Below are 16,410 nucleotides of genomic sequence, written 5' to 3' on the forward strand. Positions count from 1 at the left end.
GGGTTAGAATAAAACAGAGCAACTAAATCAGAATCACAGGATGGCTGGGGTTGAAGGGACCTCTGGAGATCATCCAGTCCAACCCACCTGCTAAAGCAGGTTCACCAGAGCAGATCACACAGGAAGGTGTCCAGGTGGGTTTGAATGTCTCCAGAGATGTGTGGGAATGGCAGGATGTGCGGTTCCAGCTAAACGGCCTTGGACAGGTTATTCAGAAGTATGTTTTTTGTGAGTGTAAGGAGTGATAGCACAGGCCGGTGAGAATGATACCTTGGGCTAGAAAACCACTGCCATATGTATGATGTGTGAATGTTGGGCCTGGGCATGTGAATGAGTGGGTCAGAACACAGCCCACAAGATATGCATGGGAACGCGACTGAAAACAGACACTAGTGTGGTGTGTTTGGAATAACAATTATTGAAAAAACATCCTGTCTAACCTCTTGGCCCAGGCCCGCATCTGGAAACCTATAAATTGAGAACTGTTAATAAAAGTCAGCTCAGGTCTGCCTGGCTCTGCTCTCGTCGCTAACAAGAACTTTGTGTCCGTGTATCTGCCTGCATCTGTATGCGTCGTTCCTCATCGCCGCAGAGGAGACTCCACAGCCTCTCTGGGCAGCCTGTTCCGGGCTCTGGCACCTCAAAGTAAAGAAGTTTCTCCTCATATTCAAATGGAACCTTCTGTGCTTCAGTCTGTGCCCGTTGCCCCTCATCCTGTCATTGGGCACCACTGACAGGAGTCTGGTCCATCCTCTCAACACCCACCCTTGAGCTCTCTGAGTCTTTCCTCAAGACTTCACACCTGCATGTAGCTCAGTTCTAACAAACCAATTTCCACTTGATTTTCTCCAATACCATTAATGACCTATCAGAAAGCAGTGTAGGGGAAAGGGACCTGGGGGTCCTGGGGGACAGCAGGATGACCATGAGCCAGCACTGGGCCCTTGTGGCCAGGAAGGCAAATGGTACCTGGGGTGGGTTAGAAGGGGGTGGTCAGTAGGTCAGAGAGGTTCTCCTGCCCCTCTACTCTGCCCTGGTGAGACCACACCTGGAATATTGTGTCCAGTTGTGGCCCCTCAGTTCCAGCAGGACAGGGAACTGCTGGAGAGAGTCCAGCACAGGGCAACAAAGATGCTGAAGGGAGTGGAGCATCTCCCGTGTGAGGAAAGGCTGAGGGAGCTGGGGTTATTTAGCTTGGAGAAGAGGAGGCTAAGGGGGGACCTTATTAATGTCCATAAATATATAAAAGATGAGTGCCATGAGGATGGAGCCAGGCTCTTCTCGGTGGCAAACAATGATAGGACAAGGGGTAATGGGACAAAGCTGGAACACAAGAGGTTCCACCTAAATTTGAGAAGAAACTTCTTCTCAGTGAGGGTGACAGACACTGGCCCAGGCTGCCCAGGGAGGTTGTGGAGTCTCCTTCTCTGCAGACATTCAAACCCGCCTGGACATGTTCCTGTGTGACCTCACCTAGGCGTTCATGCTCTGGCAGGGGGATTGGACTAGATGATCTTCTGAGGTCCCTTTCAATCCCAAACATACTGTGATACTGTGATCATTAAGATGCCCCTCCCAGAGCACAAGGGATGCAATAGGGCAGCAGCGAAGGCTGGTGGGCAGCAAGGGCAGAGGCTGTGGAAGCCCATGGATTCCTACCACACGGCGGTGGTGGGGAGTGCTGCCCTCTCCCACCACACATCCCCTGAGGACCTGCTGATCTACTTCAGCTTGAATTAAACAAATGCTGAAGTCAATGGCCCTCGATGAGCCTATCACATTTAAACAGGTCGGTTAGGTCCCCTCATACTGCGTACCTCTAGGTCAGGCGTTTCCTTTGCCCACACAAAGACCACGATAAAAACAAGATACAGAAAGTCAATATCCAAAAGACAGTAGAAAAGAGATAACTTGAAAAAATTTCACTCACCCTGAGGCACACACCAAATAAAACATAAACGATTGCAGAACTGAAACTACAGTGAACTGACAAGTAGGAACAATAGTACTGACCAGAAAAAGTGGTAAAAAGTAACATTACCCACAAGGCTTCACATCCAAGATCCAAATTTGACATTACAAAATATCCTACTTTGGGAAAACTCTGTCAAATATCAGAATATATTATTTGAAACTCTCCTTATTTCACAAAGCCAATATCAGCGATCCTTTAATAAATGATGCATGCACCAGGCAAAACCAGCGGCTGTCAGGAAAAAAATTGACTTTAGAAAAATCTTTGTTAGAAGGTGACATTTTTTTCATTTCTATCTATTGCCATCAAAGCACAGAGATGGCTTTTTCTTGTGTAGTAATTTTATTCCAGTGGAATTCCAATTTTTTGGATGAAGTTTCTCTTGATTTATTATAATATAAAGAAGACGGAATCTTCTCCTGAGTCTTTTGAGTAGCAAATCAATGACAATACTGCTAATGAAAAGGGAGAAGGGGTGTTTCCAACAGGAAAAATGCTCGGAAGTATTACTGCTGCAATCATCAGACCGGTTAGAAAGCAGCAAACACACTGCTCAGTACTTCTGAACATATTTAGAAATGGTGCCAACAGAAAAGAGCAGCACTGGACAGTAAAGCAAATGTAATATTGACCATTTCACAGTTACCTGATGTAGTCTCTCAAGTGCAAGCACTTCATAAGTATCCCCGTCACTTCCAGTTACTCTACTGTCACTTTACTGCACCCGTTTGAAAGAAAGATGCTGGGAATTTTGAAAGGTAGTGTGAGTCAAGGTTATTCATTTATTCTGAAATTGAAAACTCATGTCTAAAACCTCTACTGCAGAGATAAAGCTATTTGAGCAACATAAATATACAAATTCAGATTCAACGAACATGACATCAGGATTCCTCCTGCACCTTTGTGGTTTGTCACATTTAACAAATCTTGTGCCTGAAGCTTTCTGGTAAGCCACCCTGATGAGCTCTGCCATTTAGGATGCAAATATTCATGTTGAGTATTAGTACTTAATTATTCAAAGAAACCTGGTTCATAATTTCCAGCAAGAAGTTCTTTCTAACTAGCGCAGAATAAGGGAAAATTCAAACTGCAACATTTACCAAGCTCCTCTGGTGGAAATTCCCCAGGCAATCCAAACCTCAGCAGTCTGAACATGAACAATACCTGCTATAAATCAGACTCCGCATTCCTTTCAACATCTCCCTTTTACCTTTGCTGGGTGAGGGCTGGGAGTTGCGGTCCAAAAAACTGATGGAGTCCTTTAATATTTCATTGATTTAAGCAGGATCAGCATTTCAACCGGAACTGTCCATTTCTTCAGGTAGGTAAAATAAATATCAAACTAAGACCCTTTGGTACTACTGTACTGTAAGAACAAACGACTGGTATTTATCCTTTCAGTTAATGACTCTGGAATTTCTCATAATGTGGTATTCTGCTTAACTCTGATCATTATGGCCAAAGCAGAGGTTATTCTGGTAAAGAAAAACGTCTCCCGTGTTTTCCTGATAACTAATAGTATAAAAGCTTTTAAATAAACTTATTTTTAGTCCTGCTTCAAGGTTTCCTTCTTGCAGTGTCTATTTGAAGCAAAGTTCTCCTTAAGGCTATTTTCCAGAGAACCTGGATCTTATCCTGCTCAGCACAGATGAATTTTTAACGATTTTCCCTGTGAAGCACAGCAGCTTTGGCATGAATTGTCTTTGGATTTGTAAACAGCACAACCGTGGCAAGGAGGAAATTAAAATTTTATGAAAGCAAAAGTAGATCTAAATCAGTACTGAACGGGACTGCCTGCAACATGGGACATGAAAGCGTTATATAAAGTGGCAAACAAAAAAGGAGAGCAAACGGGCCTCAAATGTCTCAAGAACAAAGGATGATTCAATTAAATTGAAAATCATCGAGAAACTAAAATAGTTTGCTCACTGCAGGGTTAACCCATCAAACTAAAGGTATGGTAGACACAGACAGAGACCAAAAGATTGGAAGGAACATGAAAAAATCAGATATTTTTATAGCTAGTTACAGTGACAGTTACATGAGCTCATATAAAATATTAAGGATTATAAACCCTCATGTTTCAAGGTTCTAAGTCAACGAAACACAGAGTTTTAGGATTAAATGGCTCCTCTATTTCTGATAAGGAGCACAAGAGGCTGTGTGATCAGTTCTGCTTACAACCCATCCGTGGCCACAGAAAAGATTTCTTGTTATAGTTTATAACATCCTCTGCACAAACCATGAAGCATGACCACCCAGGCCTGCTGTTCACATAATAAACATTTCCCGAGATTTGTACAAAAAGCCTGAATCAACTGTTCATAACTGGGATTTAAAATCACAGGAAGCTGGTGCTAAAAACAAGTCATAATTGGAAGGGCCTGTCTCCAGTTTGAGGGAGAGATTGCTCTTCATTATGTCCCTCATTATGTCTTTCATCCTCTTGAGTAAGTCTCAGCACAGTTTGGTTCTTCTTGGACTTCTTTCATCTACTATACTCTGTTTAATGACAATCCATCATTTAAAAAAAGACCCCAAAAACGACTTTCACCAACGAGAGTAGCTTAGATCATACAGACTACACACTAGATGAAAGAAATCTTAGGAGGACCAAAGAGAGCTGAACTTAATCAGAGGGATGAAAGACAAAATGAAAATCTATCTACCCTTACATTTAAAAAGGAATTTCCTTCAGATAAGATGATCTCAACTCTCCCTCTGTACCTGTTAAATATGGTGCGAGTACCGTCAGATCACTTGGGACTTTTATGATTGAGATGCTCTAGCAACTCCTGTAAATTGTACACATTTGGATGGTGCTGTCTTTGACTTTGAGGTGATCAGGCCATTTCCTATTGATCTAAAACCTCCTTTCCCCACTTCTTCCCTCCTTCCTCCTAATCAAGGCAGAAATACATAGCCTGGAAAGCTTTGATGTCACTCTGCTTTACTTTTCATTATTTTGATCTTTTAACAATCCCTCTATTGGTACATGCTTGTAGTATACATTTTCAGTGTTTATGCCTTCTGGCTTCAAAAGACTTTTCTACTTGATCAAGGCTTTATTTTTCCCACAAAACAAATGCTGTGTGTAGTACTACGATGCTGATATTTGTTTTATTTATCAGATAGAAACAGTATTTAGTTAAGCTAGAAAACCTGTTTATTTCCTTATACAGGGTGGAATATACTGTCGTGTTTTTGAAGGAAATCAAATATATGGAATTTATCTGATGCAGTCTTCATCATCTTTATTTTACGGCAAGTGTACAGATTACCGAGTTGCCTTTGGACAAAATGTTGTGCTGTAGATTGCTGTCAGGACAAATTCTCTAAGAGTCCCTTCAATTTTTATGTTGCTGGCATAAGGCTACAGTGACAGAAGTGAGTTGGAGTCTCTCTTGCTGTTAGTTAGTGTCTATAAAGTAACGTCACGCCAATTCTCCTATCACCTATGAAACACTCTTACAGCAGCTATACCTGAGGTGGAAGCCGGGCCAGACCCGGTCTGAAATACAGTAGCACTGTTCGAAGCATCTTGTGATGCCTGCTGACATCTCCTGTGAAAAAAGGAGGGCAGCCCACCATCACTCTTTTCTGAACAACCTGTCACGGCACAATCGGTATCAATCTTTCTTCCCCTTGTCCTATCAACTAAGACCTAAGGAAAGAAAAATGGGTCTGTAGGAACACATTACCTGGAGATCAGCGGGATGTAATACAATATGAGGACGAATTTCCATTCCCCGAAACAGCACCCAGCAGCAGACTCCAGTACAGCCATGCGCATATTTACATAGACAACTCAGGTTTTAAGAAATAGGCCCAGGATTATTTCTATGCGAGCTGGTGATTTTATTTCTCATAAATTAAACGGCAGAAATCTCTCAGGCAGACATGAAGTGCTCAGAAAGATTGATCCATCACTTCTCACATAGCCTCCATCTATCCTTTCCCCTCTCCTCCTGCTCCCAGTCAATTGTAATGTTCCAAAACTGAAATAAATCCCATGGAAAGTCCATCTGGGAGAAGATATCTTCCTCATGCCACTAGAGCAGGAAAGGGTAAGAACGCAGCTTTCCCAAAAGGAGATGAGTTTTGTATTATTGTCTCCTCCTCCTTAATTTTTCTTTGTTTTCCCCTTTGTGAAATATTGTGACACATTTTTGCATGAAGCTAATCTACTAGCAAATCCAATCCACAATTAAACCCAGGCTTTGGGAAACAATTTAATGATCAAAGCCTATAGGTAAACTGCTGGAAATCAGATACAAACAATACAGACTCGGGTAATAAAACATCCATACTGTGATGATAAATCTCTCAAATCAAAAACTCCCGTGTGCAGATATACATAGCTCACCAAGACTGAAGATAAGTTTACTATGTAAAATCAGAGGTAAATTTCCATGAAGTTAAAGAAATTTTCATTTAGGAGCTTAGACTCCTAAATATTTCATTTGTTTCTGTAATAAATCTGGGTATTTTGAGACAAGATTCCTAATCTATTCTGAATTTGTAGGCAAACCAGGAATTGGAATTACAAGAAAGTTTTGACATTTTTGTTTGACCTTAATTGTTTGTAATGATTTACAGTGGCAGAAAGTATTATGGAACAAAAAAGGGAACATTACCTGTTAAAAATATATTTGAGGAAGCAAATTTCAGGAACTCAGAGATCAGAAGAAATATGTAAAATATATTATTTTACCATGCACGTTTTTTACAACAGTGTAATGCTGCTAACATGTAGTCCGTAACTCTTCATTCCAGGGTTACCTCTTCAATAACGCTGCCCATCTTTCCACATATGTGAGTGCTGCACATTTTTGTCTTTAACAAAAATTTCACGTTTCTGATTTCAGAGAACGCTTGAATCTATCTATATTGTGGTTTTGGCCCACCCTTCAAAGTACTCGCAATTACCTAGAGGTGTTACAGATGTACTCTCCAGTTCATTATACCCACTGTCAGTGAAAATACAGAAGACAGTTAAAAGCACGTGTGCCCCACGGGCAGCAATCTGAAACAGCCTTCCTGCTTGACAGCAGACAACCGAGAGCAGAGCTTTGAGGTTTTTTCAACAAGTTGCACAATCACCTCATTCTGCATTTCTCTAGGTCACACTTCCTTATTGCACATGGGAGAATGTCACGTTGGACTGGACTCGATGTCCTCCTAAAGTCAAGGGAATATTATCTGTGCTGCTTTCTGCTCACCTTATTGCCTAACCTCCCGCCCACTGCCTCGTCAAGGAAAGAAATCAGATTACCAAGAACAAATAATAGTAAATCAATTCTGGTTCGGTTGTTTCTTATCACCGTATTACTCTCCATGTGTTTATGAGCTAAAATTCACATTATCAGTGACAAGAAAATAACAACACAAATAACAGGTACTTTATGAATTTGCAATATGATGTAGAATGGTTACACGCGTAAAGTGTTGGCGAAGCCCCAGGCAGACATGGCTGATAACAGACTCAAGCTCTCCATCCTGGAAAGCCAAACCCCAGCACCTCAATTCTCATCCTAGACAGATTTTGCTTCGCAAACTTTATTTTCAAAGGTAACACAAACAAGACTCAGCTCCTGTCCTCACTCTGGTAATTATTTTTCCCTCACTTATTTGCTATCAATGCCACCAGCTGCCAGGCAAGTGCCTTCCAGACCATGATGCCGGCTGGGACCACCCAAGTTCAGCTCCCTGTGCTCCCATTTGTGTCCCTGCAACCACCCATTTTCCTAGACGAATATAATCAGAAAAAAACACTGACAAACCTAATGGACCCCCAGCATCACTCAGAATAAGGCTCAACGGTGCCAGTGTCCTACCAGGCAAAGTTAATCTTGGAGGGAGCTCCTGATGACAGGTAAGCTGCTATCGGCTGCACAGATTTATACATTGGACTGTGCTGCAGAGCATTGCTCATAAAACATCAACATTGAACTGAAGCAGTCCGTGCCTTCACCATGTTTACTCTCATAAATGTATTCATTGTAAACTTTAGGCTAGCACATTGCCTCTAGCCTGTAAATTATAACAAGATTCTAATACGTATGTCCTGAAATTGGTACTTCAGGGCAAAAGCATTCTGCAACTCAAATTACGACAAATGCATCTGTTAATTTAGCTAATCAGCAGTTATATTAACTACTTACAAAACAGAGGATAAGAACTGTTGCGTGACTATGTTATGAGCAAAAAAAAAAGGTAACGCTGATGCTTTTTTGATGGCATGGCTCATCATAAAAAGGTTACCATAAAATAATTCCAGCAGAAACAACAGTAATGTATATTGCAGTTGCTGTGTTATAGATTGATAATACACTAGATAACACAGCTAAAGGATGCCTGTTTGAAAAATTTGTGTAGATGCAATGTTAACAGATAATACCAAAATTCATCCTTTCATCTTCATACGTAAAATGTTAACTTAGTCATTAACTTATTGCAAATTGTTAGTAATCACAGCTCTGCCTATATTTTAGAAGAGACTTTACTGGAACTATCACTGCATTTAGACACACTCAGAAAGCCTAGGTAGCAGATCATTACAATTTTTGCTCCCATAACGATAAGTTTTTCATCTGCATCTCAGTCTAAAACCAATTTTGTCTGCAATACTCCTATAGCTTTCACAGAAGCTCCAGAGCAAAAGCCAGAAACCTGCAACGGAGGAGACAGGAATCTTAAACTCCTCAAGTCTGGCGCTGCCTGCCTTCTACTTTTTCAATGTCAATTCATACATCAACTTTTCAACTGAAACGGATTATATTTAACACCAACCATCTTCGCAAGGCCCTCGTGGTGTGAATTTACAACACAGTTGCAGAAGGAAAGGAATACATCATATGTGGTCTGATAGTAGAGCATACCAAAAGAAATATCCTACTGAGATGCTCAATGAGGATAGCGAGTATCGATCCACCCCATGACCGCAGGTGTGCCAAGGAGGATGCACTTCTTCAAAGCAGAGCAGTGGTTTCTCATTACTACATTGGTGGGTTTGTTGTTTTCCTGTACATAAACCAAGAAATTATTCTCTAAGAATATTTGATGATCTGTGTCACAGCATTTCTGTATTCTTGCAATGGGGAGCTACAGCTCTGAGATGGACTTGCTGGGGGGGAGATAGGGTCAAATCACAGTTACGAAGTGTCAGGAGCAGGAAAAATAAGATATGACACGTTCCATTGCTGCAGCTTCTCCTTGCTTTTGGAAAGTAACTACTTTTTTCATAACTATGTTGTCAGTGTATTTCCAAGACTAGTTTTTAAAGCAGAGTGTCATTACATCACCCTGGTCTTTAATACACATCTATTTACTTTATCAGTGGCTTTTGAAGCAGCCTTCAAAGACACTTGCTTAAAACAGGCTTTCCATCCACTAATTAAACCTTAACAATCCCTTGTAATGAGCAACACATTTTTTCCCCCAAAATGTAAATGTCTAAGGTGGCTGCTCATGTCAGCACTGAAGGGAGAGGTCATTTCTGAAGGATCCTCCATCACAAACATCAGAGAACAGTAAAGCCACTGAAGGGCATCCAAAGCAGAAGCAATTTTCTCACAGTCTTGACACCTTCTAGTAAATTAGTCACTTGTCGAGGAAAATGACAGCTATATAGCAATAGAAAAGCTTGTAAAGCTCTTCATTTACTGTTAGAAATGTTGTCTGTGTCACTGTCAAGCAACAGTAACATCCCCATCCTGTTTTACTCGAGTGTCCTATCTCAGAGGCTTTTTGCAAATCACATCTTAATGAAGTTTAAGTAAAAACCATATTTCTTAGGTCTAAATGCTACTTTTCTCTTACCTCCATGACTGTTTTCTAAGTCAGCCCACTAAAGCTGATATCCAAAATGAAAGGCTACTGTAATTAGTGTAATATCATTCCAGGATAAAGCCATGAAAACTGAAGTTTCAGGCAGCTGTCATATCTTTGGCTATTCTGCTTGTTATTCACATGCAAATTCTGATATCTACTGCACATCACATAGTACATTTACGTGCAATTTCAGTGAAAACACTCATGGAACAAGATCTGTAAGTGTCTCAGAATCAAATCTAGAGAAAGAATAAAGCTTGAAAGTAATTTCAGACCCAATTTTCCTCCCTCAACACAGTCATCATTCTTATAGGTACACACAAACATGTGCTTGCTTTCTTTAGAAATAATTTATATGAATTCAGTGTTCTTATATAATTGGCTAGATATGCCAGTCACTGAAAACTGAAGTCCTCTTATTTACGTGACAGTCAGGATATGGAGAGCAAAAGACAAAAAACACTAAAACCAGACGTTCTAAGGAAGACAAGACTGATTATCTTCAGTGGTAAAAGGGTAATTGCTGTTACATGTTAAAATAGAAATCAGGCAAATACATAATAAATACTCTTTGGAGAATAAGCACTTACTGGATAAAGACACTCACACATTACGCAAGCCAATCACTGTGTGGAGGGTGGTGATACCTCGAATGCAAACCCATTTGTAGGATGCCTGAACATTGTAGGAAAACATCAATCTATAACATCTGGTGTTCTTCCACTGATGGCACGGATTCCCCTGAAAAGATCCACGGACTCACAGAGTCATACAATACAACTTAGAACGGAAGGGATCTCCGAAGTTCCAATGCCTACTCTAAGTGGGATTGACCACAAGTTAGAAACTGCTCAAGACCTTATTCCATTGAGTTTTCAGTATCTCCAAGGAATCTACAGTCTGTCTGGGTGATCTGGGAACTTCCCTCACCACAGCCTATGACTGTTATCTTCTGTTATTTCACTGTGCACCTCTGAGAAGAGTGTGGCTCATCTTCTCTGTGAACCCCACTCCCATTAGACACTTCTCCAGGCTGAAGAAGCCCAAATTCTCAGCCCCACCTTACCTATTATCTCAAAAATATCTCCAAAGACCCCCCTCTATGGTGAAGAACGAGAGGAATTGTCGAGGTTTACAAGGTGAAGAGACCCCGCAAGGTCTTTGAACACACACACACCACCCTTGGCTGACCTGACAATACCCAGCACCTTTTCACACTTGCTGCTGCTGCTCTTGAAGAGCTCAAGTAGAGCAAAGTGAGGTATCAACAGCAGCTTTTTGAAAGCTTCCCTTACTAAACACTTCTATAGGTAAGACACAGACTCACTGAAAATCCAGCAGTGTGTTTTTCAGAAGTGACACGGTCAGGTAGCAGCTCAGTTTCAGCTGCCCTTTCCGTGCAGGTCACTCCACTTGTTCACTGGAAATACCTTGAAAATCATCTTCTATGGGTTTCATCTGAGAACTCATTTTCCTGAAACCCCTCTCATCCCCAATAATAGGTAGCAGACTGCTTCTATCAACTATATGTAATTAAGAAAACCAAAGCTGTTACAAAACCCACAGCTAATTACAAAAAGTGAACATGGCACTGAAACAGATTTTGCTTAAACACATCAGACTAACAGATTCCTTTTCCATGATTACTCCAGAACAGCACATACCCTATGTAATTGTTGGAGGACTCTCCACAGAGTAAAAATAAGCATTGTACTCTTCTATTATCCTTTGAATTCTGTCAGAGTAAGATTAATAGAAAGTTCATGCACCTACTGGAGCATAAAGATTACCATCCTTCCACACAGAGACTGAGGAATACATTTTAGGACATCTCAATTTACAGAATTCTCTTTGAAAACCTCGTGGAAAGGCTTGTGGTCAAAACCTAGTTAAAGATATTTATTCCTTTGAGCTTTAGTTTAAAAAACATTTCTTCTTTCAGACACAGCCCACATACTGTCAGGATTCTTCTTTCTTTTCCTTTGTTTCCAGGTTATATAAGAAATGCACTTCATCTTTAAAGAATAGTTTCTACCTTTGTGAAGGAATAAATTATTATGTCAAGTTCCTTCGGTTAACATACCTGTATAGTAATTCTTTTTTCAATAAAAATAACCTTTTGTTAAAGGTTTCATTAGATTTCCCAGGAGACTGGTAACAGCCAAATCTCCAGCCATCTACAGGAGCCACTACAGACGCTGATCACATACTCTAAACAGTGAAATTCGCTGTAATTTCAAGCGCTTAATCACGCCAAGGGCAGGAGCCCAAAGCTTTTACCCACACTGAATTTTGCCAATAGTCTTAGTGAAAATTTGGCTTCAGGCAAATTATTACTAAAATTTAAAATTCCATTTTTAGCAGCAAGAAAGGGTTCCTTCACAGAGGCCTATAGATAGATTCTTTTAAAGCCCACATGCTTCACCTTTAGGCAGAAGAGCAGGTTATTGTAAAGACACTTGAATACCAAGCATAAATCCCCTACTATACTCCAAGCATACTATCATGCTACTAGTACTTTAACCTCCAGCACAGGCACAAAACTGTACAGTGGGTCCACTTCTCAAACACTTTAGGTGCTTCAGTCACTTGATTTCCAAACTAGCTACTGTAAAAGAGTGAAGATCCTACTTAAATGCCACATTCCAACATCTTAAATATTCGGAGGCTGTATGGAGAAGGCTTACCCCTCGACTGCAGCCCCTGTCCACACGCCTCATTCTGTCCCGGCACACCCTGTCTCACCGAATCCGGCACCAGCACACAGTGAGCCCAGCGGTGGGTCCTCCACCTGCCAGAGAAAAGGTTAACAATTCAGTGGTTAAAACTGGAAAACAGTCCACAGAAGCAAAAACTTTAGTTACAAATTATGATTTGACAGCTGGTTGAACGTGAGCCAGCAGTGTACCTAGGTGGCCAAAAAGGTCACCAGCATCCTGGATGTATCAGGAATAGTGTGGCCAGCATGACTAGAGAAGTGATTGTGCCAGTGTACTCGGCACTGGTGACGCCCCTCCTTGAATCCTGTGTTCAGTTTTGGGCCCCTCATCTAAGGAGGACATTGAAATACTGGAAAGAGTGCAGAGGAGGCGACAAAGCTGGTGAGGGGCTGGAGCACAAGTGTGATGAGGAGCGGTTGAGGGAACTGGGGGGTTCAGCCTGGAGAACAGGAGCTGAGGGGAGACCTTATCACTGTCTACAAGCACCTGAAAGGAGGTTGGAGCATGGGAGGTGTTGGTCTCTTCTCCCAAGTAACAAGTGATAGGACAAGAAGAAATGGCCTCAAGTTGTGCCACGGGAGTTTTAGATTGGATATTAGGAAAAATTCTTCACAGAAAGGGTTGTCAGATGTTGGAACAGGCTGCCCAGGGCAGTGGTGGGGTCACCATCACTGGAGGGGTTTAAAAGGCATTTAGGCGAGGTTCTTAGGGACATAGTTTAGTGCTAGAGTTAGGTTATGATTGGACTTGACAATCCTGAGGGTCTCTTCCAACTGAAATTATTCTATTCTATTCTATTCTACTCTACTCTATTCTATTCTACTCTACTCTACTCTATTCTACTCTACTCTACTCTACTCTACTCTACTCTACTCTATTCTACTCTACTCTACTCTACTCTATTTTATATAATGTGGAGACTTAAGGAGAAATAGAGGGGAAAGGTTTTAATTATTCCTGAAATAAGCATTGTGAACTGAAATGCAGATGCAAGGTTCACCTTCTGGAAAGCCATACCACCCTCCAATGAAGTTTCCCTTTCTCATTTTTTGTAGGGCATGGTTCAAAGTCACCGAAAATACACAAGAAACATCTTCAGTGGGCTTTGAACAGGAGAACACAGCTTTCCATGGCACCATGTGGGACGGAGCCTGGCAGAGCCGAGCAGTGTGACTCCTGCTTTGGCATCACCACATCCTACAGAATGCACAGGCTGGAGATTTATATGCAAAGATATAATGCTTTTCTGTTTACTAATATTGTATAACAGATGGGTCACAGAATTTTAATGAAGAGCAGTGAGTAATCACCCTGCTGTACTATTTGTCTAATCAGAATTTTTTAAAGTGCATATTATTCACTGGAGTGAGAGCATCAGGGGAAAAGACAAGAGTTTCTGCAATAAGCATACAATTATGATGAAGGCAGTTGAGTGCTTGTGGTCCCAAAATAGCTTACATTGATTTTTAGAGACACTGAGCGGGGAGTTCCCAGTAATAGCTTCCTTAAACACATCGAACCCTGAGGTTACTATTTCTAGGAGCTGTGTCTACTGGTGTTTTTTAGGATAATGCCAGATCTACTGAAATTTCCAATTTGAACTCTACTTTTACACATTGTGCAAGGTACATTATTTCTTTATAACACTGCATTTTCCAATATTATGTTGTTTTCTGGTGAAAATTGTGTAGGATAATCACACAAGAGCCATTTCTGGACAAGTGGATACCCACTAGCAAGAGACTGATTCCAGGCTAACACTTTTTACCTATAAACTGGACAGATGGGAATATCTTCGCAGTCTCTTTCCTCATACAAGGTGTCTGGGCACGCCTGTCCCCCATTGGCAGCATCCTGAACGATAATCCTGTACCGGGACTGCTTAACTGCAGTAGCATTGCCTGTAAAATAAAGAAAAAATATCTGCATTCCATACACATACACATTCCATACCCTGAGTTACATGATCTAGCTGTCTTGGTTAAAAACATGCTTTGTCTTTCATTTATATTTTGAAATTATGAGCACTCTGGCACTACACAAAGAAGGGAAGGAATGGTATGTTGGATCGAAAGCTACCATTACTTGCTTTAAAATGACCAGTAGTTCAGCAGAACAGCACCTGGAAGGTTGATAAATCAAAGCCTAAGAGATGCATCAAAAAATGTCTGTTTAACAGAACATCAAGTCAGACAAGAAAATAAGTATAAGCAAATTCTCAAACACCTGAACAGGTGGACAAAAAAATAAAGGAAAAACAAACAAACCCAAAAAACAAACAAACAAAACCAACAACAACAAAACACAAAAAACCCAACCAAACTAACCAAAACAAAAAAGCCCCCACCAAACTGCCATAATGGAAACTTTTGTTTCTGAAGACACATTTTGATGGTCTCAGGCTGCTACCAGTAACCCACCTTAAGGGTCTAAAAATTACAGATGATAACCTGCTGACAGCAAAACCACTGCAACAAGAGAGGCTAACTCTCTACTTAACCCAAGTCAATGCAAGATCAATCTATCTAGAAACACGGGTCACGAAATCTACAGTACAGAATGCAGCATGAAAGACAAGGGTAAGATTTATCTATATATCTCTATAGCCAAAGCAAACACAATTCTTGGCCGGGTAAGTGGTAAGTACAAACTGAGAGCTGGTTTAACTGCTGTGTATGGCATTAGTACTTCGCCAAGTACTGTATTCACACTTCAGAAAGACATGACAGAAAATGGAAAAGGGATCTCAGCAGAACTCCATAAATGAATCCAGACCAGGCAAACATCTTTTAACAGTGGGCTTCAGCAAATCTGTCCAAGAGAGAAAAGCGGTGTGTAAATTTGCCCACTTACGAGTATTATTTTTCCAGCTCAAGATAAAGCTGCAGTATCAAGATTAAAGCGCATTAGAGTAGAAGGAAAAAATCAGGACAAGTCACACTGTCAACACAAAGTACAAGTACAGATCCAGTAAAAATGGTTGGCTCTAAAAATATCAACTTCTCTAAGCCTTCAGTTGTACATGTGCCACCACTGTGAGATCCCCACAAAGGAACTTTGGACCAGGCAGGAGGCTGCTCACCCCAGGTGTGACCCCGAGGCAGGACAGGGGTGTCCAGGGCGATCCCCCTTCTGCTCCCAGCTGAGGCAGCTCCACAGCTTCCCACTGTCTCCTTTCAGACACCTGATCCAGCTCCTGTAAAGCCTCACAGAGAGCCCTTTCTTACAATCTAGCCCACGTCATTGCTGCTGTAAATTAAACTAAACCTTTTTCAATCTTCTGTCCACTAGATATTTAAAAAAAAAAATCCCTATCATCTGGTGCATAACCTTTATGAAATTTCAAGTGCTTGTATCCATTCTAAGCCTTCCCCTTTCTAAACTAAGCAAACACAGTTCTTCATAGGTCCTGTTCCATTGCATCTTGCTGCCCATTTTCTTACAACGCTCTGCCCAAGGAATCCCAACCTGCATAGGACGGTAACACCTTTGGTCTTTTACACACAACGTGCCCGTGAGTTTGACAAGCCCAATATGAGTTTTGGCATTTCAAACTGCTGACTTCCATTCTGTTTGTAGTCCATTGTATCTTCAGAGGTTCCTGAGAGAGTACTGAGTTCTTTATATCCCATTCTGTCTTCATGCAATTGATTCTTTCTTCCTGAGTCACATTCGGAGTATTTTTTCAATTATTTCAATATCATTTAATATATTGCCCATTGTGTTCGCTGCCTCTTTCAGCTCTGCACCATCCACTAATGTTATTATTCAAGCATGCAAGCTGTTCAGACAAATAGCACATAGAACTGCAGCAAGGAGTTTTCTGTAGGGCTCCCTTTGTCTCATGTCCCTGTTTGATTGTGAATAATGGACATGTGTCAC

General features: G+C 41.1%; 1 protein-coding gene across 4 annotated transcripts in view; it reads right to left on the reverse strand.

The window, feature by feature from the left end:
- THSD7B (thrombospondin type 1 domain containing 7B) overlaps positions 1-16,410 on the reverse strand; it is a 318,202-nt gene that overhangs the window by 121,094 nt on the left and 180,698 nt on the right. For all 4 annotated transcript variants that reach the window (XM_065070332.1, XM_065070334.1, XM_065070331.1 and 1 more), the window contains 2 exons: positions 14,297-14,429; positions 12,496-12,599 (listed from right to left, as the gene is read on the reverse strand). In XM_065070332.1, coding sequence (XP_064926404.1) covers positions 12,496-12,599; positions 14,297-14,429 — 237 coding nt within the window. The remainder of the gene's footprint in view (positions 1-12,495; positions 12,600-14,296; positions 14,430-16,410) is intronic.

The sequence above is a fragment of the Columba livia genome, chromosome 7 (genome assembly GCF_036013475.1).
Source record: "Columba livia isolate bColLiv1 breed racing homer chromosome 7, bColLiv1.pat.W.v2, whole genome shotgun sequence".
Classification (NCBI taxonomy): Eukaryota; Metazoa; Chordata; class Aves; order Columbiformes; family Columbidae; genus Columba; species Columba livia.